Here is a 13471-nt window from a genome sequence, read left to right on the forward strand (position 1 = left end):
ACCAGGGAAGAGGCTACTAGAACAGTCCAGGCAAGTGATGGAGTGATGATGGAATCTCTGAGGAGGCAGCAGAGCGGATAAGCAGAAAGACCCGGGTTGTATTTTAGAGGAGGAACCAACAGAGATTGCTCACCTCTTGCATGTGAGGGGAGGAGAGGAATTAGAGATGGTCTGAAGCAGCACCTTGAGAGCAGATCAGCAACGTTGGCACCAAGTGGGGCAAATTTTGATGTCGCTGAGCCCTTGCCCCATCTGTAAAATGGGTCGAATCATCCCTTGACAAAGGGATCACAAAGAAGATCCGCCTGAGAGGACATCCTGCCACTACATGCAGCTGCTCTTCCGAGAGCTGAGGCCCTGACAAGCAGGTCTGCTTGTCTGTGTCCCCTCTCTCCCCCATCCTGTGAGCACCCCTCTTCCTAAGGCAGCTTAGGGGCCCAGATGCTGGTTTCCAGCAGGTCTACGGGTCCTGAGCCTCACTCTGGCCAGACTCTCTTCTATCTGTCCCCATCCTCAGCCCGGTTCCCTCAATGCTGTCCCTTTGGCCTCCCAGGGGCCTGACAGCTGGCCAACCCTGGGGTTTCTCTTTCGCATTCAGGCTCTGGAGCTCAAGACACCAGGATTCATGGTCCCTGCTGCTTACTGAGTCTATGATCTTGGGTTAGCAGCCTCTGAGCCAGACTCCTTTGTGACAAATATCCTAGGCCATGGGAAATGGGGTCCTGACACCCCCCCCCTTTATGCTTGTTAAGGATGAAATTAAATAACTCTTAAGAGCCTGGTACAGTACATAAGTGCTGATTCCATATTAAATTAATAGCTATTAATTTTTTTGTGAGGAAGATCAGCCCTGAGCTAACATCCATGCCAATCCTCCTCTTTTTGCTGAGGAAGACCGGCCCTGAGCTAATATCTATTGCCAATCCTCCTTTTTTTTTTTTTTTTTCCCCAAAGCCCCAGTAGATAGTTGTATGTCATAGCTGCACATCCTTCTAGTTGCTGTATGTGGGACGCGGCCTCAGCATCGCCGGAGAAGCGGTGCGTCGGTGCGCACCCACCCGGGATCCGAACCCAGGCCGCCAGTAGCGAAGCGTGCGCACTTAACCGCTAAGCCACCGGCCGGCCCCAATAATTCTATTTTTAATTTTTTGAGGAACCCCCACATTTTTCTATAGCAGCTGCACCATTTTACATCCCCACCAACAGTGCATGTGGGTCTTAATCTCCACATTCTCGCCGATGCCTATTTCATTCTTTTGATCATGGCCATGCTAATAGGCGTAAGGGGGATAGCTCATTGTGGTTTTGATTTGCATTTCCCGGATGATGACTTAACTTGAGCATCTTTTCATAAACTTGTTGGCCGTCTGTGTATCTTGGGAGAAATGTCTATTCAAATTATTTGCCCATTTTAAACCAGGTTATTTGCCTTATTGTTGAGTTGTAAGAGTTCTTTATATATTCTGGATATTAATCCCTTATCAGATAAATGGTTTACAAATATTTTTTCCCATTCTATAGGTTACTTTTTCACTTTGTCGATTGTTTCCTTTGCTGTGCAGATTTTTAGTTTGTAGCCCCATTTGTCTATTTTAGCTTCTGTTGCCTGTGCTTTTGGTGTCATATCCATGAAATCACGGCCAAATTCATTGTTGTGAAGCATTTCCATGTTTTCTTCTAGGAGTTCTGTCATTTCAGGTCTTATGCTTAGGTCTAATCCATTTTGAGTTTTTGTATATAGTGTAAAGTAAGGGTCCAATTTCATTCTTTAGCATTTGGATATCCTGTTTTCCCAACACCATTTGTTAAACGGACTAGCCTTTCCCCAAGTTCTAGTACTTTTTTAAATACACAGGATGTGGAAGTGGTCCGGGCTTCCCCACACTGTGAGATCCTTGGTGCTAGCTACATATTCTGTGCAGCCTCAAGCTTTTCTGGAGTAGGTGGTATTAGCCCCTTTTTACAGATGAGGAAACTGAGGCTGGGTCCAAATGACCCTCCCAAGGTCGTTAGAGTGAGCAAACAGGTGGTGGTGGGGTTGGAACTGAGGACTTTAACTCAAAAGCCCACAGGCTTGAATCTCGTGGGAATGCTCCCCGTTTTATCCCCAGCCTGCGGGAAAGAATGAATGAATGAATGTCTCGGGCAAGGCTCTCGGCAAACGGCGGAGCTTGGACGAACCCACTGCTCCGCGCGGGGGTGTGCGCCTGACTCGCGCATGCGCAGCCCCCGCGCACGTCCCGCTCCACTACGTCCGGCCGCACATGGTACGGCCTCTCTCCGCGTGGTACGTCCCGCCTTCCCCCACGCCCAGGCCGAGGTGGTACGCGCCGCCTCCGCTCGCCGCCCCTCCCCGTCGGTTTCCGCGCGCGCGAAAAGCCAGGGCTGTCTGTGCTGCTGCCGCCTCTGCTGCAGTTTCCAAGATGCCTGCCCGCACCGCCCCAGCCCGGGTGCCCGCGCTGGCCTCCCGGGCCTTCTCACTGCCCGACGATGTCCGCAGGCGGTAAGTGCCACGGGGGCCCGCGAACGCGGGGGGTGGCACAGCGCTGGGGGGGGTCGCTTCCCCGCCGGGTAGCCTGTGGCCGCCGCTGACAGACGGGCGCGCATGCGCGGGGTGGCGCGGCGCGCGGCGGCGGTTGGCGCGGGCAGGGTGGCACTTCCGGTCGCGCGCGCCCCTGGCCGTTTGGCGCCAAAATGGGCCGAGGCACCTCACAGCTCCCTGGTGCCTAGGAACTTGGGGTCTCTTCTGACCTCAAAGTAGAGCAAGCGTTGGGGTCGCCTCGGGGGTCCCCTTCCTGGAGCAGCCGCGGGCCGGGCTCCCGCCGCCAGCCTGGTCGCACAGGAAGTGGGCAGCCCGCGGCCTCAGGACACCCCTCGGCAGGGCACTTCGGCCTCCGCTTCCGGTGCCCGGCCCTCCTGGGGGGTCGTGCCGGCCCGGTCCCCGGGGTCGTTTCGGGGGGCCCCCTCGGCACCCCCGCGCGGCGCATCCCGATGGCGGCTTCCAGAGACGGACGTCGCCGGTCGGGGCCCGGGCGCGGCCGGCTCAGGTTTGCGAGCCCCGTCTTCCTTGGGGGGCTCCCGCCATCGTCTCGGACTGCTGGGAAGTCACATTCTGGAAGGAACTCGTACCGTGCAGCGCAGGGCCAGGGCTCAGGCAGCGCGAAGGCTGCATGGTCTTTTCTAGTAAATCTGTGCCCATGAGCCGTGGGCATCAAGGAAGCCTTGCTGGGGAGAACTGGCCGCACTTTCCAGTGTGTGTATTTAGGGGGCAGTTTGGGGTCGCTGATGTTGGGGACCAGCTCAAGCAATGCCGTGCACATGGGTCAGTGGCACGACCATTGGGCCCCCCCTTCTTGTTCTAGAAGGGCTCCCATTTCAGTCCTGAAAACTTGTACCCCTCGCTTGGAACGCTGATCACGGGAACCTTGACCAAGACTGAACACTTCCAAGCGGATTGGTGACCCCGCTTTTGCCATTTCGCTGTGCTTGTTTTCTATGGCTGTGCCAGGCCCGTTCTGATTTGGGCTTTTCAAAGTGGAGTGTGTGTGGGGGTCTCCCTACTGGGTGTTTAAGGTTCCAACCACTTCTTCACCACAGTTAGAGGGGATGTGTCTTGCTGAAGAACCCCTATCTGGATCCCCCCAAGATATAACGTAACTTAAAGTGGAAATGGAATCATGGAAGTCCCTGGCTTCATTTTAGACCCAATACAGAAAAGTTGGGGTCCAGCCTCCTTTCTCTGATGGTGAGAACGCTCCCTCCATTGGCTTTTTTGACTTTGGGCACAAGTGTCATAAACAAGCCCCAGCTGTGGGCTAAGATTGACAACATGGGCTTTAATTTTATTTATTTATTTTTCCCCCAAAGCCACAGTAGATAGTTGTATGTCATAGCTGCACATCCTTCTAGTTGCTGTATGTGGGACGTGGCCTCAGCATGGCCAGAGAAGCAGTGCGTCGGTGCACGCCCCGGATCCGAACCCAGGTCGCCAGCAGTGGAGGGCGCGCACTTAACCGCTAAGCCACGGGGCCAGCCTGACAACATGGGCTTTAAACTGGCATTGGATTAAATGAGAATATGCCTGGCACCTGAAAGCCCACGTGTTAGCATTGTTATCAGCTAATTTAGCTTACTTTCCGGTCTGCGAATCAGTCACTGATTGTATAAAACACTTTACATTATCGCATTTAATCAAGAGTCCTTAAGAGTGGGTGCCACAGGCATCCACTTGGAGGAAGCGGGAATTCCTGCTGAGGTCTGTTTCGTGCCAGAGCCTTTCCCTTCAACGAGGAGTTTCGAACAGCCCACTAGCTCGGGTTTTATTGGGCCGGAGCAGTGTTCTGTTTGGCTGAATTTGAATGTTCTTAGGTTTGCAATCCACCATTCACTCTAGCTTCCATCTTACTTGGAACTAGAATTGCCTACTGTAGGTATGGAGTTGTGGATTTCTGCCTTGGACCATGTGGTAGACGTTGAAATGGTCAGCTTACATGACCCTCGATAGCTTTTCTTACATCTTGAATTTCAGCATACAAAATACACACATAAACATGGCATTCATCACTCCTTTAAACTTAGATTCATAAACGGAGGTATAACTCTTTTTGACCCACGAAAATTAGACAAGTGTAATCTATAATATAAGAGGAACCTAAGTCCAGTAGAGTGTTCTAGGAACAAAATTGAGGCCTGGTCCTCATGTATGCGTTTCTGTCACTTCTGCTAACTTGTGTTTATATGGCATCTTTTAAAACTCACAGAGTCCCATTAGATACGTAATGATACTAGCAAGTATTTAATGTTTGGGTTTTTAAGTCTTGAACTGCTTTTTGGAAGTGTTATATACGCTCAGTCTTCTGAAAATCAGGCTTTTGAGGACAAGCCACATTTCTCCACTTGATGTTTCTTACTCTGTCCAAGCCGCCATCATTTGTACAGAAGAAGCGAGAGTCTTCCTGCTGTCACTGAGGTCTGTTTTCTATAAGTGGAAACTGTGATCCTCTTACAACGTGAGTTGGAGCCGGTGGTTTTTCCCGCCCAGCACGCTGCCTGGTGCTCTTGACCTGGAGTCTGGAATCCCTGTCCACTTGCGTGACTCAGTCTTGTGCTCATCTCCTCACAAGCCACGCAGGCCTCCTCTGAGGTTCTCGAGGCCTGAGACCATGCAGAGTGACCAGTGTGAGGCTGGCTGCTGTCCATTCATCCGTAAGACTGTGCTCAGAAAGACAGTCCCCTTCCCCCACAATGAGAAGGGTGTTGAAATATGTCCGTGCACCCCATGTGCTGCCTTTGCACCCTGGAGTTGGTAAAGGTTTGTTTCCCTTCTTCATTGTATCTGCAGCTTGGTGTACAGTAGACTCAAAGGCCTGCCAGCCTTTCCCCTTTAATGAAGCCTGGATTTATGCACTGATTCTAGCAACTTCCTTCGCACAACTGTGATTAGCCTTTGTGATCATGACAGCTTTCTTATCTGCTAGTCCTTCTGTGATTAGATTAGGCTGCCTCTTGATGTTCTTAACTAGTTCCATGGCTCCTATCGAGTAGGTATTGAAGAAGGCAAAACTGACTTACCTTTTCTGGTTCTTCCCTGCCGCAGGATTCTAGAGGTGCAGACTACTGAGGTTCAAGTCTCACCCTCCCACTTGCCGACTGTATGGCCAAGCTGTCTAAACTGGTGCTTTCTCTGTAAAAGGGGATGGAGGTGCCCTCTCCACCGGGGTGTTAAGAAGATGAACTCAGCTGATAGGTGTCGGCTGTATATTTCATTTCCATAAGGGGAGCATCATTTAAAGTACTGACATACAGATCTGATGCTGAGGCAGATATTAATGTAGCACTGTATGCCGTGTAGAGATGAGGTATAAACCTCCTCATCATTCAAAGTACTGACATACAGATCTGATGCTGAGGCAGATATTAATGTAGCACTGTATGCCGTGTAGAGATGAGGTATATACCTCCTCATCATTCCAACCTTGCTCTTTGCCTGGCTTCTTGTAGAATGATCTAGACTTGTTCTTTCTGCTCCCACCATAGCTTTTGTGCCAGCTGTCCAGTCCTACTCTTGATTGCATTCTTCTCTTAAAGGTTGAAGTGGCTTTGTCTTTCATCTCTCATATCTTGCTTCGTAATTCTTTGTATCCTTGGCTTTTGTGATGCTATGTACTACTAGGGAGGCTCTTTCTTCCCTCATCCCTCTCACCCCCTTTCTTTCATTCTTGGACCCTTCTCTCTTCCAGTCCTGGGACTTCTACTTTTAGCCGTTGGGCTGCAGCTGGAGGTAGCTACCTCAAGTTTTGATGCCTCTCTGGAGAGCCACTTCTAACTTCTAGCTGCTGGATCGCCATCTAGACAGCTACTGTTCACTGAAACATCCCTCCTAACACTCATGGCCTGCTTACTCTTTCCACCAAAAAGTGCTGAATTTCTGATACTTGATTAGTTTTCGGTTACTGCCATACAAATTACCACAATCTTAACAGCTGAGATAAAACAACATAAATTATCTTATAGTTCTGTAGGTCAGAAATCTGGTGTGAGTCTCACTGGATTACAATCAGTGTCAGCAGGCTGTGTTCCGTTCTGGAGGCTCTGGGGGGAAGGGAATCTCCTACTCTTTTGGGTTGTTGGCAGAATTCAGTTCCTTGTGTTAAGACGGAGGTTCTTCTTTTGCTGGCTGTAAGCTAAGGGCCATGCCCAGCCGCTGGAGGTGATAACATCCCTCAGTTCGCGGCCCCCCTCCCTCCATCTTTAAAGCCAGTTCTCACGTCGCAGCTCTCTTTTGACCCATCTGTAGTCTCGTCTTTTGAAATGCAGCAGGAAAGGTTCTCTCAAGGATTTAGGTGATTAGATTGGGCCCCCCTGAATAATCAGGATAATCTCCCCATCTCAAGGGTTATAAGCTTAATCACATCTTCAGAGTCCCTTTTGCCATATAAGGTAACAGAGTCACAGGTTCTGGGGGATTAGGGTGTAGACATCTTTGGGGGGTCCATTATCCTGCCTCCCACAGATACCATCTCAGATAGCCCTACCCCACCCACCATGCAGCCAGTCTCGAGAGGCGGAGTTAACAGAGCTTTGTAACTTCTCTTGCACAGTCTCCATGCCTGCTGCTAAACCACATTTCAGACCAGCCTTTCTAGTTTAGGGTGTGAGGAAGAGATTACAAAATATTAAGTTACTCTGTCTAATCTATATTCTATATTTTTCCCAGATTAATTTTCCTAAAGCCTGCCTCTTTGATCTTGGCTTCCACGTCCCGCATGACTTCCTCAGTGGTTTGTTAACTATGGAACCAGACCAGTGATATTTAGTGTGACGTTCTTGAGCTCCCTCGGACTGGCACCCAGCCTCCACTCTCTGGAATTGCCTTTCCTACCATTTGTGTTAACCCGACTTGTGTCGGTTTCCGGGGTGTACCGGGCCAGCTCCCCTGCTGTGCTGCTGCTGTTCAGGCAGCTCCCTCTGTCATCTTCCCACCGAGCTCTCAACTCCCCTGACCCCTCCTTCCTGATGCTGCTTATGCCCTTTCTCTTCGGAAGCCCTCAGATTTGAACTGTATCTGCCTTACTCCTTCACGGCTGTTTATATGTGTATATATCTCCCATAAGACCACTGTCTGAGGGGAGCCAATGGAATGAATCATGGGATCTTGGGCTGGCAGGGAGCTAAGGTTTCTCTCGTTGATAACGTGGTTGCTGTTCTCTGCGTTGGGTACTCTACCTGGTCCTCCACGTTCGTTTCTAATCCTCCTGGCTGTGAACGTAAAGCAGGTGTCAGGTGGGGTCATCAGTTTTACTGGGAAGGGACGGACTCTCCAGTGAGGGCCTGGGTAGCAGGGAGGAGAGGCACACTGCTGACAGCCTCCTTCCTGCCAGCACCTCTGGCTCCTCCGTGCCGGCCCTGGGCTCCGACCTTCCACTCTGGGCCAGGCAGGTTAAACCAGTCTTCGCGGGGCAAGACATTCTAGGTATTCTGAAGACTTCTTTATTTCTCTCTGCCAGGCGAAATATCCCAGTTCATAGGAAAGATGGGAAGAATTCAGACCCTCAGATCTGTCTGGTGCCCACATGTAGGAGTTGTCTGCCTTGTGAAAGGGCACCTTGTTGGGCTTCAGTCCATTGAGCGTTGTCCTTAATGCCTGAGGGACCCGCAGGATCGAGGGGCCGTCGCTGGTGGAGGTAGGAGCTGTGACTTACCCTAGTCTTGTGAGCGGAGGACTGACGGTCAGATGTGAGGGTCGCGCAGCAGCACGTGCGCCCCTGGCTGTGAGTGCCCAGTTCTGCAGCTGTGCGCATGGAAGGCTCTCCCAGGACCCGAGTTACTTCGAAGGTTGAATGACTTTTGCCTGGAACGGGCTCCCTGTGCTTCTGGAAAGCTTGATTCTGAATCTTCTTGAGTCCAAGAAGATTCTTGGATTCGTAAGAATCTACATATGTAATCTACAGTATATACTACCACTGTATCTGCAGTCTGTCGGGCGTCTTTTCTCCAGAAGGACCTTGCCTGACTCCCTCCGTCGGGAGGCCCCTGCCTGGCTGTGCCTGTGTCCAACCCCCCAGCTTGTTGCCTGGAGCAGGGCTGGCAGACAGTAGGTGCCCACAGATGTGAGTGGCGATTGAAGCTAGAAGCAGGGTCCGCATGCACTTGGAGCAGCCGCTGAATGACACTGGTCCGGCAAAGCCTGTCGGTCACGTTCCTGGCTTTGCTGCTTACACTCGCCCTCTGGAGATGCCTGCCTGGAAGAACTGTTCCTGCCCTTTGGGCTAGTGATAACCGAGTACCTGGTCTGTGGGTGCTGAGTGGGAGGGTCCAGAGATGCTGGAGGCCTCCCTGCCCAGGGCGCTCCCCCTTCACTGACAGCCGCTCACCCAGCTGGTCAGACCTGTTCTCACCCACTGCCCACGGTTGGCACCGGGGCTGGGAACAGCAGCCTCTCCAGTCAGCTCCTTTCCTCCACGTCTTCTATTCTCGCTCCTTTAGTCTCTCTTCTCCCTTCCCCCAAAAGGGGCAAACACTGATCTCCAGTGATGGAATCAGACCATGATTTTCCAGCCCAACTTATGACAGTTCTGCTCTTCTGAATGATGAGGTACAAACATGCCGAAGGATGAGCTCTTGGGTGAGGCGCCAGCCAACTTCTCTGACTTTGTCTATCACCCCTGCGTGTGGGCACCCCCTGCTGCCCCACACGCCGTGACTCCCCCATGTCATGCATTCCTCATTAGAATGCTGCCGTCCCCCCCCACCCCACCTTTCGGAGCGTTAGCTGCCTGGTCCCCACAGCATCCTGTGGCCCTGGTCCGCTCATTCTAGCACTGCCCACACTGGGGTGTGCCTTCTTACGGGCTCTTGTCAGATCCAGCTGGAGGTAGACCACCTGTAGGTCTTAACTTGCAGAAGGACCCCAACTGTGTCACCTGCTGCTTCCTTCCCAGAGCCTTTTAAAATAGCATATATTGGGCCGGGCCTGTGGCTTAGTGGTTAAGTGCATGTGCTCTGCTGCTGGCGGCCCAGGTTCGGATCCGGGCGCGCACCGATGCACTGCTTCTCCGGCCATGCTGAGGCTGCGTCCCACATACAGCAACTAGAAGGATGTGCAGCTATGACATACAACTATCTACTGGGCAAAAGATAGTTGGGGGAAAAAAATAAATAAATAAAATTAAAAAAAAATAAATAAAATAGCATATATTGTGAAAGAGCTCCTCTATCATCTCTTACCATCGTCAGAAAAACTGTCCCCCAGAAAGGGACCTCTTTTAGAGCACAAATGACTTCCTAATTTGTAGGCATTACAGTCGGCATCTATACATCGGGGTGGGGGAGGAAAAAAACCACCTTTTTTTTTTTTCTAACACTCATGTTAAATTGACTTCCAAAGTTCTTTAGAACTGTGCTATTAATTCTTACAGGTAAACAAAGTTGCTTAACAGGTATTTCTTTCTTTCTCCCCTATTTTGTTCCTCCAGACTCAAAGATTTGGAAAGAGATAGCTTAACAGAAAAGGTAATCTCCACCTTAAAAAATTTTTTATTACTAAATGTGACTACTTGACAGATACTTTGTGGCTCATAAATTTAAGTGGAATCAGCTTTTTTCCATAAAGTTTTGAAGATAACTTGGATATGCTTATTTAATGCACTGCATTAGTATGCTGCTAATATTAGTTGACGTTTGATAACTCATTGAAAAGTTGCCCAGTCTAGGTTCCAAACCATCAATTCTGAATTGTAACTTGTCCTGGTCAGTTTTCAAAAACGCGGTTTGGTTCTAATAGACCATTATATGTCTGTCTCATCTCTGATCTTCCCATTTTTTCACCACTGTGGAGACGGTGTGATGTGTGTGATCTTAATGGAAACATCACGAATGTTTCTTGTGAATATGTAGTTTTTCTGGCCAAGTCAGCATTGCCTGTCATTCAGTCATTGTTACGTGACCAGGCAGCTTAATTACTTGTGTATTAGTTAATAGCTTGAGAGTTTGGGGACGTCTGAACCTGTATCCTTCCCTTAGGAATGCGTGAAGGAGAAACTGAATCTCTTGCATGAATTTCTGCAAACAGAAATAAAGAATCAGTTATGTGATTTGGAAACCAAATTACATAAGGAAGAATTATCAGAGGTAAGTCAGTGCTCTGCATCCCGGCCTCTAGAGGACGCCTCCCCCGGGTAACGTGCCTGTGCCCGGGGAGGCCGAGCAATCCCCCGCTCTCCCGTTACCCGATAGTTGTAAAGGGAAGTGCGTGTGTCCCCTTATTCTCTCACTGCCACTGGTTTACATTCACTGCTACTTAAATTATCCTTTCCCGCTGTAGGAGGGCTACCTGGCTAAAGTCAAATCCCTTTTAAATAAAGATTTGTCCTTGGAGAACGGAGCGCATGCTTTCAGCCGGGAAGTGAATGGATGTCTAGGAAACAGGAGCCAGGCAAGTGGCGAGGACCGCAGAGTGGCAATGGCAGAGGAAAACAAGTCCCCCAAACCTGTTTCCAAACTTTACATGCCCAGAAGAAGCAAGTCCGATGGAGAGACGAAGCGTAAGAGCCCTTGACTCGTTCAACCTTGATGCAGGCGGGTACCACGTGAGGGGACGGTCAGACTTGGAGCTGGGAAAGTGCTTCCTGGTTTGTTTCATGTGTATATTCCTAACTAGGAAGTATTGCATACTTCCCGACCCGCTTAGATGCACACTTCTTTAAAGTTTGTCCTTGACCAGGTATAGAGCCTTAGATCCCAACATGTGGCTAAATTTATGATGTATAAGATAACAGGGGCTACTGATGCTACTTCTAAATTATGTGCCTATGTAAGCTAAACACTTATTCGTAGATTCCGAGTTTGTAGTCAAAGTGACTCTTCTGGAATCTTTAAAAATGAAAGAACATGGACTTGAGCTCAGGTCCGTTTCTCGGCCACTTCATCTTTTGCTGATACCAAGGGGAGGTTCTGTTTCCTTGTCTGGGTCAGGGGCTGGCCCCTCAAATAAGAGCTCGTGTAAAATGGCTCAGCAGACTGACCGGTGCTAATTGCTGACTGGATGAAGATGGTTGTTGGTTGGAATAAGAAGGGAAGATGCTTAATCCTCAGAACCTGGTTCTCTGCACTAGCTTGGCAATGCTGGAGAACTGCACCTTCGCTGTGAACTTTTTAATTCATAGTGGCTTTTTTTTCTTGTTTCTTTTTTCTTTAAACAGCCGAAGTCTCATCTAGCCCCAGGATTACAAGGCAAACTACCAGGCAGACCACCATCACGTCTCATTTTGCAAGGGGGTCAGTATATAAGGAATTGACAGCCGCCTTTTCTAGGGGCTAGCTGTTTTTGGTAAAACATGTGCAATTAGTAGGATGTAATTTAGCAATTCTGACTTCCACATTGCATAGTTTTCAATGCAGTTTTGTTCGTTAGACATTCATGAACAGTATTTCTGAAAACCTCATCTATTTTTACTCTTATTATAAAGGAAACTTCAAATGCACACAAAATTAGCAAGGATAGTAAAATGAGCCCCCAAGTACCCATCACCCGGTGTCAACAGTTAACAGCTCCTGGCTGTCATTTTATCTATACCCCCATATACTCCAACTGGATTATTCCAAGTGGATTACAACTCCATATACCCCCGTGACCCCCAATTGGATTACTTTAAAACAAATCCCAGACATGCATCTTATCTATAAATATTTCAGTATATTTCTAGATGAGGAGTCTCTTTCTGACAACTTTAGTATTCATATTTTCTATAATTGCTAACATTTAGCAGTCCTTTTAAAAAGACAAAACATAACTATAATACTATTTTCATACCCTATAAAGTGATAATTCCTTTCTATCAAATATAGCGGTGTTCACATTTCCCCATGTGTAGCAAATAAACTGTGTTTGGTTGATTTGTTCCTTTAAGCCTTTCGAATTATAGATTCCTTTTTATTTTCTTGCCGTTTATTTGAAGAAACTAAGTTGGCTGTCCAGTAGAGTGTCTAGATCCGGCTGACTGCATCCTTATGGTGGATGCGTTCCCTTGTCTCATTTCCTGTAAACAGGTAGTTGGGTCTAGAAGCTTGATCAGATTCCAGCTTTTTTTTTTTTTTTTTTGAGACTTCTTCGTAGACAGCGCTGTGGCCTTCCTTCCATCAGTGGCATGTAATGTCTCTTCGTGGTACTAGCAGCCGGTGATCAACATTTAAATCCACGATTTCTTAGGGTTTGCAAAATGGCCATATTCTAAACCTGTCACTCAAAGAAACATTAAGCTTGAAGCCTCTTTCACCATCCTGGCAACGAGGGCTTATCCTTGGAGGGAAGAGGGCATCCAGGCCCTGAGTCTGTCCTTGAGAGGGCGCTCTCGGTAGGGAGGTGTGTAAGTCGGTTCCTGCCCGCTGGAGGTCTGGGGACTGGCTGAGCTAACGGTTGGCTTTACTGTGTGTCATAGCCCTGCCAAACGGAAACCTGAAGAAGAGCTTGAGCGAGAGAGAGCAAAAGCAGACGATTCTGTTGACGAAGAAAAAGACCAGGTAGGCTGGTGTTTTCAAGTTTCTTCACTCGGCCTTATTTTGGTACACCTGCTGGTAATTGTGGCTTTACACCTGGCCTGTCTCAATGGACCTGAAGGACTGAGAAGGAGCTAGAATATATCCCTGGACCCAGGGCAGTATGAAGTACATCATGGTTAGACCCGAGGGCTCGGCAGGCCCCTGCCACTCACGAGGCAGCCCCGTAACTTCAGTCTGTTGCCTCCTCTGTCTACCTTCCTGCCTCTCTAGCTGACGAGATTTATGACAGGCAAGCCAGCAGATGTGACGTGTTTAAAGTATTTGCTTCTGATGTTACATAAGCTCCTTTTAACATCTGGTTTCTCTGTCAAAGCAGAGAATCATCCAGTTGTTATATGTAGTGTAATAATGCTGCTTAGAATGCTTGGGTTAGAACACTGGTGGCTCATTGAAGGCTCCGATACAGAAAATGTTC

At 49.1% G+C, this 13471-nt stretch overlaps 1 protein-coding gene across 3 annotated transcripts in view; it reads left to right on the forward strand.

Annotated features, from left to right (window-relative positions):
- Window positions 1-2377: 2377 nt before the first annotated feature.
- DNMT1 (DNA methyltransferase 1) overlaps window positions 2378-13471 on the forward strand; it is a 40805-nt gene continuing 29711 nt past the window's right edge. Inside the window, exons 1-6 of one of the 3 annotated variants that reach the window (XM_058525748.1) lie at window positions 2378-2503; window positions 9975-10011; window positions 10522-10629; window positions 10823-11042; window positions 11700-11775; window positions 12936-13017. In XM_058525748.1, the coding sequence (XP_058381731.1) occupies window positions 2424-2503; window positions 9975-10011; window positions 10522-10629; window positions 10823-11042; window positions 11700-11775; window positions 12936-13017 (603 nt within the window). In that variant the 5' untranslated portion in view covers window positions 2378-2423. Of the gene's footprint in view, window positions 2504-2714; window positions 3048-9974; window positions 10012-10521; window positions 10630-10822; window positions 11043-11699; window positions 11776-12935; window positions 13018-13471 lie in introns of those variants that run through there. The other 2 variants (XM_058525749.1, XM_058525750.1) reach the window with 2 other exon arrangements.

The sequence above is a fragment of the Diceros bicornis genome, chromosome 30 (assembly GCF_020826845.1).
Source record: "Diceros bicornis minor isolate mBicDic1 chromosome 30, mDicBic1.mat.cur, whole genome shotgun sequence".
Taxonomy (NCBI): Eukaryota; Metazoa; Chordata; class Mammalia; order Perissodactyla; family Rhinocerotidae; genus Diceros; species Diceros bicornis.